Source organism: Pleuronectes platessa, chromosome 9 (assembly GCF_947347685.1).
Source record: "Pleuronectes platessa chromosome 9, fPlePla1.1, whole genome shotgun sequence".
In the NCBI taxonomy this organism is placed as follows: domain Eukaryota; kingdom Metazoa; phylum Chordata; class Actinopteri; order Pleuronectiformes; family Pleuronectidae; genus Pleuronectes; species Pleuronectes platessa.
The window spans coordinates 9,782,108-9,799,211 of record NC_070634.1 but is presented as its reverse complement, the minus strand read 5'-3'; the positions used below and the strand labels follow the sequence as shown (position 1 = coordinate 9,799,211).

The window sequence follows — 17,104 nt, the reverse complement described above, 5'->3', positions numbered from 1 at the left end:
TTGAAAAACCAGCATAAAAATAAAATGGATTACGTGATCCTGGATAGCAGAAAAAGAGATTTCCAAATCTGAATCAGTTTGATCCAGATTAAAACTTCTGAAAAACCGGCCCCTTGAGTTTCAATTTCCAAGATTTCCCCCCCCACATCTGCCCATCCACTACAAGCACACATGCAAGCAGACAGACAGAGACGGAAAGAGAGGAGAACCCATACATTGAACAGAGCATACAACAACCAGCTGAGAAAGCAGAACCATGGGCTTGGGTATGAACAGCCAGGAGGCTGCGCGCTGGGCGGCGCTGCGTTGCGCTTCGCTGCCGATGTGAACAGCCCAATTGATTAACACGGGCGCGAAAAGGAGGCGGCTAGAATTTGTTGTCATTTGCTCGTCTGTGCTCCTGCTCTGCTCCATGATGAGGGGGTATCCTCTCTTTCTGGAGCTCGGTCTGAGGGGACTGCTGCTTGTGTCTATCACTGCTCTGCTGCTCCTGTACTTTCTGAACAAAAAGGATCCTCCTAACTTTCCCCCGGGACCACTAGCTCTCCCTCTTCTAGGAAACGTCTTCAGCATCGAAGCCAAACAGCCTCACATTTACCTAACCAAGGTAAGAGGAGAGCATCAAGACATTTAGTGCAGCGGTGTTTTTTCTGGTGATTCTGACTTGAGCAACTTGAGCATGTCCTAAAGTAGGAATTAATGTCTCATTTACAAATTCTGTATCTCTGAATTTCTCTATTTCAATTTTCAGTTACACAAGTATAGGGCAGTTACTAAAAAGTAAGACAAAAGATTTTGTGGCAACAAGATATTAAGCTTACTAATAAAATCAATGCTCCCAAAAAACTGTTGATATTGAGTCACAGTGCTTAACAATATATTGTGCTGAGAAATGCATTTTACCAGAGTCACATGCTGGACAACAGGCCTCTTATTCTCTCCCTCTGCATCCACAGCTCGTTGACGTTTATGGGAATGTGTTCTGCATTCGTCTGGGAAGACACAAAACAGTGTTTCTGTCTGGGTGGAAGATGGTGAAGGAAGCTTTAGTGACACAGGCGGACAACTTTGTGGATCGACCCTACAGCCCAATGGTTAACAGAATTTATTCAGGCAACTCAGGTAAACCTGGATTATGTACATGAAGTATGTCAGTATTAAAGCAACACTATACTATACCTGTTTTTCAGACATGAGCTCCGGTGAATGTCGTGATGAAACCTCCGGATTATATCCAGCTGAGCTCTTACAAGGGCACTTTTTTCTCTGTGTCTCAGCAGGTCTTTTCTTCAGTAACGGGAAGGTGTGGAGGAGACAGCGACGCTTCGCCATGGCCATGCTACGCACCTTTGGTCTGGCCAAGAGCTCCACAGAGCAGAGCATCTGTGAAGAGAGCCAACATCTGCATGAGGAGATGGAGAAGGAGAAAGGTTAGCACAAACAACAGGACAGGCACAAATTATAAAGTATACAAGTACTTGCAGAGTGTAGCTTTTTTCATACAGTCTACTTCATTATTATGGCATCGCTGCTACTTTCATTGAAGGAGGAGGGGGCAAATATTACCTGCCCGCTCTGATTGGATCAGCGGATCAATTCAAATCTCATTCTTGATAACTAAAACATAAAAAAATAAACATGTAATGCAATGCATTGTAAAAAGGTGTCATGGGAAGTAGGAGGTACAGATATTGGCTGATATATGTTGTGAAAATCGAAAAGTAAAAGGAAAATGTATCTACTTAAGTAAAGTACAGATACATAGAAAGCAGAAAAATAGAAGTACATAATGAAGTGCATGTTCTTAATTACGTCCCACCACTGTAAATAGATAGACTGAAGACATTTCTTCTGTTCAGGTAAGCCGTTCGACCCCGTGCCGGTCTTAAACAGCGCTGTAGCCAACATCATCTGTCAGATAGTGTTTGGGAGACGGTTTGACTACAGCGACCACGACTTTCAGAGCATGCTGAAGGATCTGGCTGTGATTGCCTACTTGGAAGGCTCCATATGGGCTCTAGTAAGACGCCACAGCAACACAGACATTCGCAGATTTGTCACTTTATGGTATTCAACAGAAAATATTCAAAGCTCGAGTGAGATCTTCATCTGCCTGTGGATAAAAAAAAGGATGACTGAACGAGTCCCTTGTTACTTCTCTAAACAGCTTTATGATGCGTGCCCTGCTCTGATGAAACACCTGCCCGGGCCTCACAACGGCATCTTCAGCAACTCCAAATCTCTGGTGGCATCTATCAGGAGAGAGATAGAACGGCACAAGTTAGATCTGAACCCCAGCGACCCTCGAGGTTACATCGACACCTTCCTGATAGAAGAGAAAGTATTGTACTCACATTCTTGACTTAGCCTCTATCGTTACGTACATGAACAGGGAGAGAGACGTTTTTATGAACTAAGTGTATATGTGTTCTGCCTCCAATCTGTCTGACAGCACAACAGACGCAGTGAACAGGGCTTTGAGGAAGGAAACCTGGCTCTGTGTTGCCTGGATCTGTTCATGGCCGGCAGCGAAACCACCTCAAAGACCCTGCAGTGGGGGCTGATCTACCTCATCAAGAACCCTCATATCCAAGGTGGGACCTCATTTCATGATCCCTACAGTGGCAGCTCAAAGAGCTAATAGATTAAAACTCTTTTCTTTTACCTCGTAGAAAAAGTCCAGGCAGAGATAGACGGAGTGATCGGACAGAGCCGTCAGCCCACTATGACCGACCGGCCCAACATGCCCTACACTGACGCTGTCATCCATGAGATCCAGAGGATGGGAAACATTGTTCCTCTGAATGGACTCAGAGTAGCTGCCAAGGACACAACACTGGGTGGTTACTCCATACCAAAGGTGCCTCTACTTGTAACACACAGTAACTACAAAGTCCTGCAGTTAAACTCCTACTCAACAGGTGTATCAGCAAATTACACTTGCAGCATGAAAGTAAAAGTACTCAGAATGTCCCTGTGAGTGAAATATTGAAATATCAGCAAGTAAATACCAGTTTACTGTTGTAGCTGCTAGAGTTGGAACTAGTTGGAAATTGTGTTATTAAGTCCAGTAGTTTTGGCCCCTACAAAGAGTCGCAAGTCTCCTTAAGGATGATCCCTGAGAGAGCAAATATGAGAAAACTTACTTCTACTCCACAAATTCCATTTCTTGAAATTTTTGATATTATTACTGTGTAGGACTAACTTTTTTTTATCTTTTTAATCATATTTAAATTTTCTAAGATTCTTTAAGCTCACATTTACTCTGAGATGTAAATGTAGTAATGTTTGTAAAATTATACAGGGGAACAAGATTTTAAATGCTTAAGTACATTCTAATATACACAAAACTATACTAAAATACAATACTTGAGTATATGTCCTCAGTTACTTTCCACAACTGCCAAAAATGTGCAGTTTTTGAAATATGTTCATGTGCGAGAGCCTCCTAATGTTACTGTGATAAATCTCCTGACACCAGATGGAAATGTAACTCCCAGAAAAAAAGGGTTTGTTCTCCAGTTTCCCATTTTCACTATTTGTTGACTTTTTACAGAAGCTATTTAGAGTGTGTGTTGACCAGTATTTACTGAAGACACTTACGGTAACTGACAAGATAATAACATCAAACATTGACAATAGCTGAAGATTCCTTTAGGTCACAAACACATATACTATACCCATATAAGTTAAAGGTCTGCCTATGACAATCCTTTCAGGAGAGACCTTGTGATGAAGACATATTACTTCTATACAAACTACAACAGTTGATTGTTCAGGTTCATATTTTGTGCAGGGAACCTCTGTTATGCCCAACCTCACTTCTGTGCTGTTTGACAAGACTGAGTGGGAAACTCCAGACACCTTCAACCCCGGACACTTCCTGGATGCTGAGGGAAAGTTTGTGAGGAGGGAAGCGTTTTTACCTTTCTCTGCAGGTTGGAAACTATAATCATTAAATGTCCTTCATGTTTAATAAAGGAGCTGTTGAACTATATTTACATGGAAGTGCAGAATGATCAAACCAAACCTGATGGCCACCGTAGGTTCACATGTAATGGAAGGAGTCCTTAGATTGTTGCAATTTGAAAGCCCACCACTCGATGCTGCTAAATCCTACAAGCTGAACCTTAAAGTGGTGCAGGAACAAAGTGATGCTGGCTGCATACTGTGGGTAGATGATGAGAGTTGTGCTTGTCTTTCCCAGGAAAGCGGGCCTGCCTGGGAGAAGGCCTGGCGAGAATGGAGCTGTTTTTGTTCTTCGTCAATTTGTTTCAGAAGTTTTGTTTTTCCACTCTGGAAGGAGTTGAGTTGAGGACAGAGGGAATCACTGGAGCCACACGTTCTCCGTACCCCTTTAAGATCTATGCCAAGAGCCGATAAATCCTGTAACTGCTCCCCTGTACTAAATACTAATCCACAATGTATTTTACAGTTTCATAAATAGACAACATCTGCTGCAACAGTGGCTAGTTTTCCTTACCATCCAGAAAAACTGATGACGGAGGCACAAGGAAATGTTTCACGAAAACTGGTAATGAGGTGGAGCTGTAGCCTGCTCTTTGTTTTGCTGCTACACAGAATCACATAATGAGTGACTGTGTGATGAATGAACCTCATTATGTAACCAGCAAGCAGCAGTAAAATCTCCCTCTTTTATTAATGACATGTGGACTCATTTATCACTATCAGTTAAACTGTTGTTCACCATAACATTTTACTACAACAAAAAATGACTTATTTTGTCCCTTTTTGACTCTTGTATGTTACCTACATGAATGTTTGACTGGATCATGGACTCTGTCTAAAGATGGAGGACATAACTGCACCCAGAAAGGGAAGCCAAGGTGTCTTGATAGCCACCTAGTGGCTGGCTGCAGTATAGGTCAAAAAACCAACTCTCTCATGTAAGTATATGGGGCATGGCCCCAACTAATAAATAAAGATTTCTCGAAGATGGTTCATTTTATCAAGGTCACAGAGATGTTCTGTTCCAAGTACTCGTTCTTGTAACTTTGCTTTCAGTTCTAAAATGGCATAAAAACATGCTGAAATGTCATGATTGAAAGCTGAGACTGACTTGTGATTGGTCGAACAACAGATCTATGGGATCTCACTGACATGGCTCCAAAGTCCTGACTAGTGCTTTGCAGACTCTGGCTCCAAATGTGCCAGATGGTAGGGACAATATCCCAAATAATTCTACTTCATTTATTGATAGTGGGAGAAAACTAATATTTGTCGTCCATCTTTATACAGTCTATCGTATGCTGGATCTTTCCTGATGGGGTCAACATGTAAATTGCTTCTTTAGTGTCACATATGATGGTGCTGATGACACAAAATCTACTGCGTTTAAAACGCCAGTGTGTTCAAATGATATGCAGCAGTTTAGCCTTATCTGTCTTTTAGCAAGACTCTGTGCGAGTGTGTGTGTTTTAATCCCTGAATTCAAAGATTGATACATCTTAATGTGACACTTTAGAAAAAATTATTCATTTATTTATTCACAAAAAAAACAAAGGCTTTAAAACTTCACTATGCCTTCCACACTTTCCTTCATTTGTACACAAACCTGTGACTGCTATACGTTTGATCGTACTTCTAATTTTTATATGACACTACTTTTAAATCAGCAATGTACAAGAATAAGCCCCTGCAAAGGAAAATAAAAGCACTTTAACAAACATCTGTAGATCAGAAACCATGAAGACAGAAATGACCCTTTAGTGTTACTGCAAACAAAGAGATGAACAAAGCAATCAGCAATCAATCAACAGACATCGTACTTAAGACTCCATCAGATCAGATGGCCAATAACCACAGATATCAAAGGGAACAACTGCTTCTCTGCAGCTCTATAGGGATCACACCTCTAGTGTTACAATTGTATGAATCCTGAACCAGGTCCCAACATCAGGATCAGGCGCTGGTGTTAAAATCATCTTTACATTACAGCAGTACGACTTCATTGACTAGAGTCCTGATTACTTAACACTAAATAAAGCTCAACATATTCAGTGAATTAAAAAGAGTTCTGTCACTTTTCATTTAAAAAATGCTCCCTGTAGGAGTCTAATCTCAATCAAGAGTCTAAAGACATGAGAAATACAATTTATTTTGTGTGATTTGTCGTTGCAGCACCTCAGAGGTTGATCACTTAATGTGACTTATAAGGTTTTCACAGCTATGTATTATGGGCTTGTTCCATTAAAAGAAGAAAAAAAACTAAGTGACTGATGTTTGATGCCCAAAACAGTTGGTGACCAGCACCAAATATAGCAATCATTTCCTTAAAGGTCCCCTCTTCACTGCATAGTATGATGCATCTGTTCTTCGTACATCAACAATCATCTTACATTTAGTTGTCATTAGCATTCAAGTAACTTTTTTTAAACATCACATTCATATATTTTAGTCTCCAAATCTGAATAAAGATTGTCCACGTCCCTCATTTCTGACCAAGTGTTACAGGATATAAGAAAGCAAAGGCTAAGTGTTCGGCTGAGACTGCAGTCACCAGTGAGGTGAGGTGAACACAAGTTGTGATGTTAACGCTCTATGCAACAGAGGGACAGTATACTCTAACCACGGGTTGGTGACTTACAGGGTACTGTTTGATAAGAAAGTGCCCATCGATCCACACTCCCAATGTGTGACCCTGAGAGCAGATGTAGGGTTTAAGGTCACTTGAGTGCTCACTTTTGGGATAGAGGGAGGGTATCTTTCCCCTTCAATGAACAAAGGTGAGACATTTGGCTCTGTGACAAGGTCTATTTGGAGGTGGTGGGAGGCACGCTGATGGAGAGCGCCCGGCGTGGGGCGTTTGAGACTTGCCGCTGCTGGGACAAAAAGGACTGGCCCGGGGACAGGGCGGAGGAGCTGCGGCCGCCAAGACGCGACTCGATGGCCAACTTCTGAAAGTTCAGACTCTGAAGATGAAAAAAAAGGAAAACACAAGTGTCTTGAAATTGAGCTGTTTTGCTCTTCGTATCATACAAAGTAAATGGCAAGGATACCATGACAGGCAGAGGAAAAATTAAAGAAAATGTCATACCTTGTTATACCACGCTGTGACAATCAGCTTCTCCTCGTACTCTTTCAGCCGGGCCTGCTCACACTGACGCTGGGAGACATAATACAATTTGGAAGATGAGAAGAAAAGTCCTTTAGAAACATCCTGTATGTTCATATTACAAACATTGAACGAAGACCGCAAAAGTAAAAAATGCTAGGTTACTTCCAGGGTGACCATCTGCTTGTCCCGGTCTGCTAACTGGTTCCTCAGGGCCTGGATCTCAGCGGTGGCTGGATTCAACTTCGGGTCCAGTGCTCGGATCACCTACGAGCAGGAAAGGAAGGACGATACTGAAATTCTGATTCTGATGAGACTTTGAGGTTCAGGAATTAAAGTAACTGGAATAAAATAGAATAATACAAATAAAAACGATTGTCCAAACACTCACATTACGAGCTTTCTCCAGATACATTTTGTACCTCTCTTCCATGGCGCGCATGTCGTCATCCTTCTTCTTCAGAGCAGCCATCAGCTCATCCACCTTCAAGGCTGAGAGACATGGTATTAAGTTAACGTTTAACTGAAGTCATATTGTACTGTTCTGTTTTGGTGCACTCCAATGATTACAGTAGTTCAATGACGTGATGAGAGTGATGAGACTTACAGGTCTGGGTGTTGTCAGGCTGAAGATCCTCCAGCAGCTCTTTCTTCTTCATGATTTCATCCTGAGCCTCGTTCAGCTGAACCCTGAGGAAAAAAAGCTGTTTTTAGATTTTTCTCTAATAGACTAGATGGAAATTCATTTAACATCTCTCAGCTTTAAAGCACCGACCCAAAACCCAAACCTACATGTGCGCATCCAGTTTCCGCTTTAGGTTTGACTGAAAAAAAAGAAAGAGATGAAAATAGACGCATCAACTATCACAAAGGTAACATCCAGGGGCTTCAATCTCCTAATCTGTTTAATTTTTGACTGAGGGATTGCATAATACAAAGCCGGCCCAAAGTCTAACAGCCTAATGAGATTAACTCTGTGGGGCCTTTTCTTTGTATTGGTGCCAGTGCATGCTGGCACACTTACATCATCGGGTTTTGCCACCTGACTCTGCAGAGCCTTCTGGAGGTCCTCCACCTGCTGCTGCAGCTCACTGATCCGCTCTCGGCTCAATCTGGGATTCGACACAACAAAGACAAAAGACATGTTTGACAATGGAGTCGATACAATACATCATTAATGTATAATACAACATCTTCCTATGGCTAATGTAGGAAGCGACAGAAACTCTGTTAACCTGTTCTCAGTGTCCAGTTCACTGCGTGTCTTATGTGCTTCCTCCAGCTGAGCCTGCAGATCAACGATCTTCTCATGCTCATTTTCCTCCTGCTGCACTCTGAGCATCTTGTTCTCATGCTGCAGCCTGATGAACTTTTCTCTGAACAGTCGCACATACAAAGTCAGTGTTGATGCACACATGAAGAAGAAAGAAAACAAATCCTATATTGTCTATTACCTGTACTCAATCGGTATTAATTCAGCTGCCAGGTTATCATGGCTGGGGCTGGCAGAAGGAATTATCCCTACATGGAAACATTATGTGCAATTTAGGAAGAAAAAGTGGCACGTGGATAAACAGGTTCATTATTTTAAATTACTTTGTATAGAAATACCTGCTTGAGCTTGGGAGAGCTGGTGCTGTTGAGCCTGAGTGCATCGTAGCTCCTCATTGATCTCCTTCAGAGAATCTCTTTCAATGATGGTCCTCTAGGGTAGGGGGTGCAAATTCAAAACAACCATACAATTGCTGCTAAAAACTGTAGATAATTTTTTTAAATTTCAGAGTCAGAAAAATCTTTTGTAATTTCTTCCCAAGACATTTAAAAAGCTGCCACACCTCTTTCTCCTTCATCACAGTTTCGTGCTTCTCCTCCAGCTTCTTCATCTCAAAGGCGAGAGTGCCCGCTCGCCTCGTCTCCTCAGACAACTTATTGTGCAACTCCTGGACCTAAGGAAAATCATGTGAACATGCACATAAGCATATCAAAGGGAAAAACATGCATTACTGGTTGCAGGTGGCATTTAATTAGGAAGGGACTTGTTTGAGTTTGGAGTTTCTCTTTCTAACCATCATCTACCTGTCTCTTGTACGTCTCGAGCTGCGCCCGGGCAGCATTGGCCTTGCGTAGCTCTTCCTCCAGGCTGACAGTATTGTGCATGTAGGTCATGTTATTCTCCTCCAGCAGCTTCATCTGCCGCTTCAGATCGCCCAGATTCTCCAGTTTACGTTTGTATGTGTCCACTGAGGCCTCCAGCATCACCACTCGATCTGAGCAGTTTCTGTGTTAACACACACATAAATATACAAATATCGATGAACAAGATCATAAGTAAGTACTCTTTCAAATGAATGTTTTCATATCTGCTTATATGGGAAGATATATTTACACTGATAATGATATCTCTGTTGAAGGCTCATATTTGCAACTGATCAAATCTGTCATGCTCTGATGTTTGGTCATACAGGAAGAATACTTAGTGTAGTGAGGCTGTTTTTCTGCCTCCACCTGTTGACCAAGAATAACCCTCTATGTAAAGACCAGCAAAAATCATCATCAGCTAATTTCACTGATTCGTTCCTCTTGTCTGGTTGAGTATTTGGTAATCAGTAAAATCATGGTCCTTGCCTTCCCTCGCCATCTAACTGTCTCAGCTGTATGCTTAGCTCCTATTGGGAGGCAACAGTCTCTATGCTGCTCCCTGACACACACCTCAGAACGTCCAGTTCATCTTTGAGAGCTCGAGATTCTTCTGCCAGGCTGGTGAGCTCATCATTACGGTGCTGCACCTCAATCAGCTGCTTCTCCAACTCTTCGCAGTGGATCCGGTAGTCGTCCTTTGCAGCCTCCAGCCTAAAAGTTTTAAATGCACAGTTTAGTGGTTCATCAGAAAGAGGTTGCTGTAATATATTTGAGCAGAAAGTGACAAACCTGAAGTTCTCCTCCTGCAGTGTCTCCAGCTGCTGCTGTAATTGGCTGTGTTTTCTTCCTGAGGGTGTGCTAGGGTCATCGAATGTGTCAAGCTGATTGGTTCGGTCAGTTAAGACATCATTCTCAGCCAATAGGCTATTTCGTTCTTCTTGCAGTACAGCCACCTGTCAAGGTGCAGCAAGGTTTTAAAGCCACTCTCAGAGACAATATGAGTTTCAAGTTAGTATGCAACACAAAGACAAAAACAATTCACAGCGAGTCACCAAGGACAGTATGTGATGTTAAATTTCTCTTTTGTCAATTACTTCATGCAAAGCAGCAAAATTCACATCAAAAGTCAGAGCCCTTCACAGATAACCCTCGTTCTCTCCCAGTTGGAAGCAGAACACAGAAAATAAGAACTCTAAAGAAACATGTTGATGAGTGGTTAGTCAGTTTTATTTACTTAACTATCATTTCCATCCAGTCTATTTCACCATCAGACAATCAGTCTAAGATTTACTTGCAATTGTTTAAAAGTCTGAAATGTCTGATGGTAGAATATATGAAAACCACCTCTATGACCATGAACTACATGGTTGAAACCATTATAAAAAATGTGTTTCCCAGATGGTAATAATATATAATATACCAATATGGCAAATGTAATAAACTTGGTGCATGAATGTAAAGAAAATGTTCAACTCTCATATATTACAAGTAAAATAAAGCTTCACTCGTTCATTCCATCGAAATTTTAATTATCTTTAAATCATTAATCTGGGCAACAGGAAAAACCTGAGATTATAACTGGAAGGCTTGATACGATAATATAGAATTTTCACCCAGTGCAACCTCTAACATCTGTTGTCTCTCTCTTGGAGCTATCCTGTCAGCCTGTATAGACAATGAGACATTTTGAAATAATATGATGGTGCCTTTCCCCATAAGAGGTTGATACAATGATTATTATGACACAGGTGTCCCTTTGTGAATTACTGCAATAATACCACAAAATATTAAAACACTCATCGCAGGACTCAGGATGCGGAGAGTCGACTATTAGCTGAGTTAGAGTCAACATTTGAGCAGCGGGTTTAGATGGGTTTAGTTTTGCGGTACGGTCAGCCACGATGGACTTACCTCGCTGCGGCGAGAGATGAACAAGACTGGGAACAGAAAAAAATCAATCTGTCGAGAATCCAGTGGAACAGTTGATCAGTTACTGTGCAAAATGTTGTCTGTACAGTGCCAGGTGAGGCCTTGTAGCCGTGGCAGAGCATAGGCTGGTTGTCACGATGGGAGCCAGCAGAGCCCAGACTATAAGCTCACAGTCTTTCTGCCACAGCAGCTCCAGACAATGGACCCAAGCTTTACAGAGAATTACCCAACTCCTGTTTATACTGTACCCTGGGCATGCGATTTCATGCTTGTGTGTGCGTGTGTTGTTTGTGTGTGTTTGTGTGTGTGTGTGTGTGTGCACTCCGTATTCACCTGTATATCTAGCTCTTGACAGCGTTGGGCTAGTGCTTCCTTCTCGGCTAAAAGTTCAGCAAGGTCCTCGCAGGATTTTTCTAACTGGGCACATGAAGAAGCTGAAATAAGTAATACAGTCACTCACTAACTCCAGCACACATACCAGACACTTAGATAGACTGGTGCTGCTGTACTACTTGCTTCAGAGATGCATTTAAACCCTTCTTTAACCTCCGCTGCATATTTTCCCTCTTGACTGAGGTGACTAAGTTTCACCTAATGTAAAGCTTGTTATACATACTTCTGCCTGATGAGGGAGCTGACACCCAGAGTGCTGCACTGTGTATGTGACGTTTATAGGAGTTATTAATAGAATATTACATTCATTTTCCTGTTTACATTATACAGAGCATAGTCTGATTAGGATGTGAAGCATTTGGTAATCCGCCATACATGTCGATGTCTCAACATGCGTTGAAAACTCCAATAGGATGTTATATTACAATTAAAACATATACATGTCTATACAAATTAAGACGTTGAGATCAAAATGCTCAGCGTCTTAATTTTTTAGGTCCAAATAAATATTTTCAAATGAAGATTTATATGTCTTGTTATATACACTTAAATGGTTCATACGGTGCTCCTTTTCAAGTGGTTAAAGTTAGAGCCATAATAAATATATATGATATATAACATGGATCTCTGTAATAAAGACACTGACCTGCTGTTCAAGGTCCCCTGACTGCTCTGCTCCAAAAGGGCCCTTGGTCTCTTTACTCATGAGCTGGAAAAAAACATTTCACTGGGTTTATTAGACAGACTTTTTATAAGAGCTGCAAAGCCTCACTTAACAACCACTGCTGCTGTCCAAGTCCCATAGAGATGGACACTATCGAGGAAAATTACTGTCACTCGCAAAAATGTAGAAGTGTTCAGCCATGCTTTTCTGTTAATGTTTTATACATCTAGAAAATATGAAGGAGAAAGTATTAAGACGGGCTGACCTCCTGGATGGCTGTCATGACAACAAGCTGCACCGACTCCTCCAAAGTCATGATGATCTGAATGTATTCTGTCAACGGAGTGAGAAAGAGACATCAAACCCATAACTCTTTATGCACTGCGGTCATTGATTTTCCAGCAGGGCTCTGCCTTTTTCAGTGGCTTGGACAATGATTCATAATTGATTAGAATTCATAATTTCCCCAGCATTGTGCAGCACATTTATACTGTAGATGAGTATCTGCATGTGTCTACTTTGTGTACACAAACCATGCTTGGCATACAAGCAGTCACATACCTTGTTTACGCTCACATCTGACAGCACAGCCCAGTATGAGCTGCAGCAGCCTCCCCGACTCCACAGGGTCTGAATGCTCTGACACCAGGGCCACATCTGGCCAAGGGAAGTCTGAGATCTCCTGACCCAAGACCTGATATGACCAAGCAAGAGATATAGAACCTAACATGTCAGTCTGTGGCAGCTTTCTGAGTGCAAGTTTTCACAGGTCTAGCAAGTTAAACAGCACTCATGTTTAAAACCTCCATGTGCCAACAGAGATGGCAGCAGTCAAGCTACAACTAAGGCAATTGCTGAACAAAACATTTTAGTTTTGTGTTAATTCAGCAAAATGGTTAGCAAAAAAAAAGCTGGGCCCCTAGTAATCCATAGTATGAATGTGTTTAGTGCGAGACTTGAGCTCCTTGTTTAGATCTGTACAAAACAATGCATTTTTCATAAGCAGGTCTCCTGGGGCTTTACACGATGTAAACAGTGCAACTCCCACAGACACAGAAGAATCACACTGAGGCTGCCTCTCACAGAGACAAGATGTTTCTTTCAATCGCTTAACAACAGAAAACAGTGTGTACAAGGCCGCCGCCTACCTCATTATAATAATCAACCACCATCTGAAGGACCTTCTTCAGGTTGTTCATCTGCGGAGAACACACAAGGTCACGAAAAAATAAAATAATAATAATACATTGGCTTTATAGAGCGCTTTTCATGATACTCAAAGACACTTTACAACAATAAAAGTGAAATTCTATAATATCTCTTTATCATATATGTATATGAACAAAGAGGACAAGGTGACCGGAGAAATACACTCTAGACCCAAAAAACTATAATAATGTAATGACAGAATATTCAAATATACAGGCGTGCGGAAATAATACGCCTTTTTCACAGCAGAAATGTTGACATGTATCAACAGTAAACACTTTCTAATTCATGCGGGTAAAAATTTACCTGTAGCCCCTTTTTGATTGTTTGCATTATACTTTCAATAAAATATTCAAGTCCGCAGGACAAAGAGTTATGAAGCAAAGCATGTTGTTAAAACCTGTCAAAATAAAGCCAGTTTGAGGGGATGCTGATTGCATATAAGAGTATGTTGTTCACCAAAAGTGACCATCATGCATTTTTGTTGTGTACAATCTGCTTTGGATATTGGAATGAAAAATAATTGTTTGTTATTAATAAATATTTTAATTAGTCTTTTAAACGTTTGTATGTTTCATAGTTTGGATACACAATCAAAAGTGTATTCTAATAACAGGTACATTTTACTCATTGGTAGTTTGAGCTTAACAGCAACCATTGATAGTTCTAGTGTTAAAATGTCCTAGTAATCCATGACAGTGTGACAGAAAGCCCTGGTGTAGGCTCTGCTGTTAAAAGGATCTATGCCAGGACCCTGAAAGAGAAGCAGCTAACTGAAAAATTATTTTGCTTTTCAAATACATGTCTAATTGTATTCTGTGGAAAAGGCCTATCGTGGTAGACAAATCGTAGCAGGCAGAACACAGTCAAACAGAAGTAAAGGGAATGGCATGCATTTGTTTCCCTAAGTTCAGCCTTAATGACAAACACACACATTTCACCAGCGGAGTCGGAGCGTAGGGTCAGAGTGCAGGCTAAGGCAAGAATTGTTCCCCCGCCCTGGAGCAGGTAGGAGGTCAGTGTCAAGGACAGTTGAGCAGGACTGAAGCAAACAGAGGATTTTGCACACAGGGGGGTCAGCAATATCTGAAGAGAAAAGCTACACATGGAGGGAGGCCCGGGAAGATGGCACTTCTCTATACCTTCAGTCTCCAGTTGTCATCTACATCTGTTTTGATGCGACCAAGCCATCCGTCATCGAACCATGCTGGGTCTCTGCAACACACACACACAACCACAGAGACGCACATTGCTAAAGTCAAAAAGAAACAAACCTAATCTTCCCTGACTTTTTTGAAAAACACTTCAGCCATCTTCTATCTTTTGTCTATTTACAACACTCAGGACAGCTCTTACAATAGATTCCTCCTATAATTACTCAACTCTGCTGCCAACTGATTCTCCAAAAGAAAGTCCTTATTCTTTGATTTTAACTGTCCGACATCAAACATCCTTGGCTTTTCTGCCAGGCTGCTGCCACATGTGATGTAATATGACCCAGACATGACTGGCTTTAATGTATAATGTATCTGCAGTATCTGTTGTGTGTATGTGTGTGTGTGTGTGTGTGTGTGTGTGTGTGTGTATCTTCTCACATCTGATGCAGTGCCTGTGAAATTGCCACTCCAGTGGTCAGCTCCTCCACTGTTGTGCAGGGTGCAGCAGTGTTAAAGGTCTGCAGCTGAGAGGCAGAAAACACAGCACCATCACAGGGACTGTTCAACATTAACAGTTCAAAGAGAAAACAGTGAATTATGCAGTCATGCACTTCATTAACCAACCAATCACCCAAGGTGTTCTCCATAACACAGCAGCAAAGCTCGAGTCTCAAAACCACTATGAAGAATAAGTAAAGGAGAGGAGAGAACTGATGAATGGGTGGACGTGTGGCCGGTCGAAAGGCAGATATTAGTGGCACAGAAGAGGTTTCAATTTACATAATTTAAGTAGCAGCGAAGGTGTGAGGTGAAAACTAATTTCCTAAAGCACACACGCTGCTGTTTACAGATTGAGGTGTCAGCCAAAAATTTGGAAACACTGGCATCTAGCTTGCCCTGGGGGATAAACAATTACAATCATTTTCTAAATATCATTTTCATCAGTAGCAATATGACAAGAGTCGCAGTGAGGAGGTGCAACACGGAATGGATCAACCTCAGATCTGTAAAATACTGTTTAACAAATGTTTACGATTCTCTGCTCATGAAGAGTTTAAAACCACAAACTTCACTCAGGAGCAAAAATCGGTCTTTAAACTTAGAATAAAAAAAGTGACATGTTTCGTGATATTTATCAATATTTACTGATTTGTACATTTTGGCCTCATCTACCTCTACAGTTCAAATTTAGTTAACTTTTAAACTGAAGTATTTGACTCTCTGGAGACAAAGTGGTTTATTGAGTGTGGTACAAGATCATACAATCCCTTAGTGACACTGTTGATCAATAACCGGATCAGTAAGTGATGCGGCTCAGATACAGCCGCAGGATTTAAAAGTCAGATGAAGCTGACATGAGATCTGATTATCAAATGAACTGACTCACAGCCATGGAGCAGGAGAGGAGCAGGTGCAGCTACAGCTCGCCATGTATAAAAAGGTATAAAAGTAAGTGTGCTGCTGCAGGTGACATCTCCGTTTAATCACTTGAATAACGTTAACGAAAAGAGTTAAAGATACAAAGACATTCCACAAATATCTCCTGCTTAAGTGGATTAGCTCTTTAAACCCGATGAGCATCGAACAAACCGCAGGATGTTGGACGTCCTGGTGGTAACTTTACCCTCACTGGACTGCGGGCTCGTTCCTAACACCGATGAAGATAATAGTAATAATAACAATGGCCGCAGCTGAAGCTAACGGTTAGCTGTTAGCCTGGCTCCTATTCTCTGAGAGACACACGCACAGGTACATCTCCTCCATGAAGTCCTCCTCGTCTCAGGCGACGCGTTCACAGAAAACACACTCACCCAAACGATGAGGCTCTCGACCAGCACCGTTTTCACGTCGTCCATTTGTTCCATCGGGGCTGAAACAACCTCTCCCCACCTGTCAGCAAGCCACTTCCGCTCCTCTCGCCTGCATTTGACCTCACCTGCTGTCAGGAGGCAGATCTGCAACGACAACTGCGTACAGGCGAGAGGCGCTACGCACGTTCCGCCGTGAACACAACGAAGCGTGTACGCGAATGGCGCAGCTTCTTACCTCTCTGACGGTCGGGTTCGATGAAGGGGATTGGTTGAGATGTAGCGAGGGGACAGGCGTCTAAACCAATTAGCATCGAGAGCGGTGATGATTGACGGTTGTTAAACCCAATCACTGAGAGTGGGCTTATTTTCTTTTTTTAATAAAGTGTGGGGACCAAGTCCAATCATTTGAGATATGTGATAATAAATTGTTTCTAATCAAATGTAATTATAAAATGTTTTTCCCTCCTTACTGTGGAAGTTCTGGTAAAAATATATATTTTACTGGAGAATGCTCGAGTCGAGTGAAAGAAAATTTAAAGTAGGTAACACAGTTTCACCTCTGGTCTGGACTTGAACATTAAAAAGAGAAAAAACTACATTATTATAACAATGTTACTACAGTTACATTATTTCATAATTGATAATGTTTGGGTTGCACATTAAAGCTGTAGCTAGTAGCTTTGACACCAATTTACTTTACATAGCCTATTGATAAGTCTATTAATTT

At 41.6% G+C, this 17,104-nt stretch overlaps 2 protein-coding genes across 3 annotated transcripts; one reads left to right on the top strand and one right to left on the bottom strand.

Annotated features, from left to right (window-relative positions):
• The first annotated feature begins 415 nt into the window (after positions 1-415).
• On the top strand, positions 416-4,458 carry LOC128447639 (cytochrome P450 2J2). The gene is made up of 9 exons (XM_053429873.1): positions 416-607; positions 957-1,122; positions 1,278-1,430; positions 1,860-2,020; positions 2,168-2,341; positions 2,453-2,594; positions 2,673-2,860; positions 3,797-3,938; positions 4,208-4,458. The coding sequence occupies exons 1-9, from the start codon at positions 416-418 to the stop codon at positions 4,381-4,383; spliced, it is 1,494 nt and encodes a 497-aa protein (XP_053285848.1). The 3' UTR covers positions 4,384-4,458.
• A 1,016-nt stretch (positions 4,459-5,474) lies between these two features.
• On the bottom strand, positions 5,475-16,602 carry hook1 (hook microtubule-tethering protein 1). Of its 2 annotated transcripts, XM_053429870.1 has the most exons (23): positions 16,378-16,602; positions 15,005-15,090; positions 14,552-14,624; positions 13,349-13,399; positions 12,762-12,894; positions 12,466-12,533; positions 12,183-12,245; positions 11,477-11,560; positions 11,126-11,173; positions 10,004-10,167; positions 9,785-9,925; positions 9,152-9,353; positions 8,911-9,021; positions 8,687-8,780; positions 8,530-8,596; positions 8,311-8,451; positions 8,100-8,187; positions 7,868-7,899; positions 7,683-7,765; positions 7,467-7,567; positions 7,241-7,342; positions 7,058-7,126; positions 5,475-6,932 (listed from the first exon to the last, which is right to left on the bottom strand). In XM_053429870.1, exons 1-23 carry the CDS (start codon positions 16,429-16,431, stop codon positions 6,774-6,776), a joined length of 2,214 nt encoding a protein of 737 aa, XP_053285845.1. In that variant the 5' UTR covers positions 16,432-16,602; the 3' UTR covers positions 5,475-6,773. The 2 variants fall into 2 exon arrangements, with proteins under 2 accessions (XP_053285845.1, XP_053285846.1); XM_053429871.1 differs by lacking the exon at positions 11,126-11,173 and having other exon boundaries at positions 16,378-16,601.
• Between the last annotated feature and the right edge of the window lie 502 nt (positions 16,603-17,104).

Coding starts and splice junctions, on each gene's coding strand:
- LOC128447639 (XM_053429873.1), top strand. CDS start 416: ATGAGGGGGTATCCTCTCTTTCTGGAGCTCGGTCTGAGGGGACTGCTG. Junction 2,021..2,167: donor AAGGCTCCATATGGGCTCTA/GTAAGACGCCAC, acceptor TTCTCTAAACAG/CTTTATGATGCGTGCCCTGC. Junction 2,861..3,796: donor GTGGTTACTCCATACCAAAG/GTGCCTCTACTT, acceptor TATTTTGTGCAG/GGAACCTCTGTTATGCCCAA.
- hook1 (XM_053429870.1), bottom strand. CDS start 16,431: ATGGAACAAATGGACGACGTGAAAACGGTGCTGGTCGAGAGCCTCATC. Junction 12,246..12,465: donor TCATGACAGCCATCCAGGAG/GTCAGCCCGTCT, acceptor GTTTTTTTCCAG/CTCATGAGTAAAGAGACCAA. Junction 7,900..8,099: donor AGGTGGCAAAACCCGATGAT/GTAAGTGTGCCA, acceptor CTTTTTTTTCAG/TCAAACCTAAAGCGGAAACT.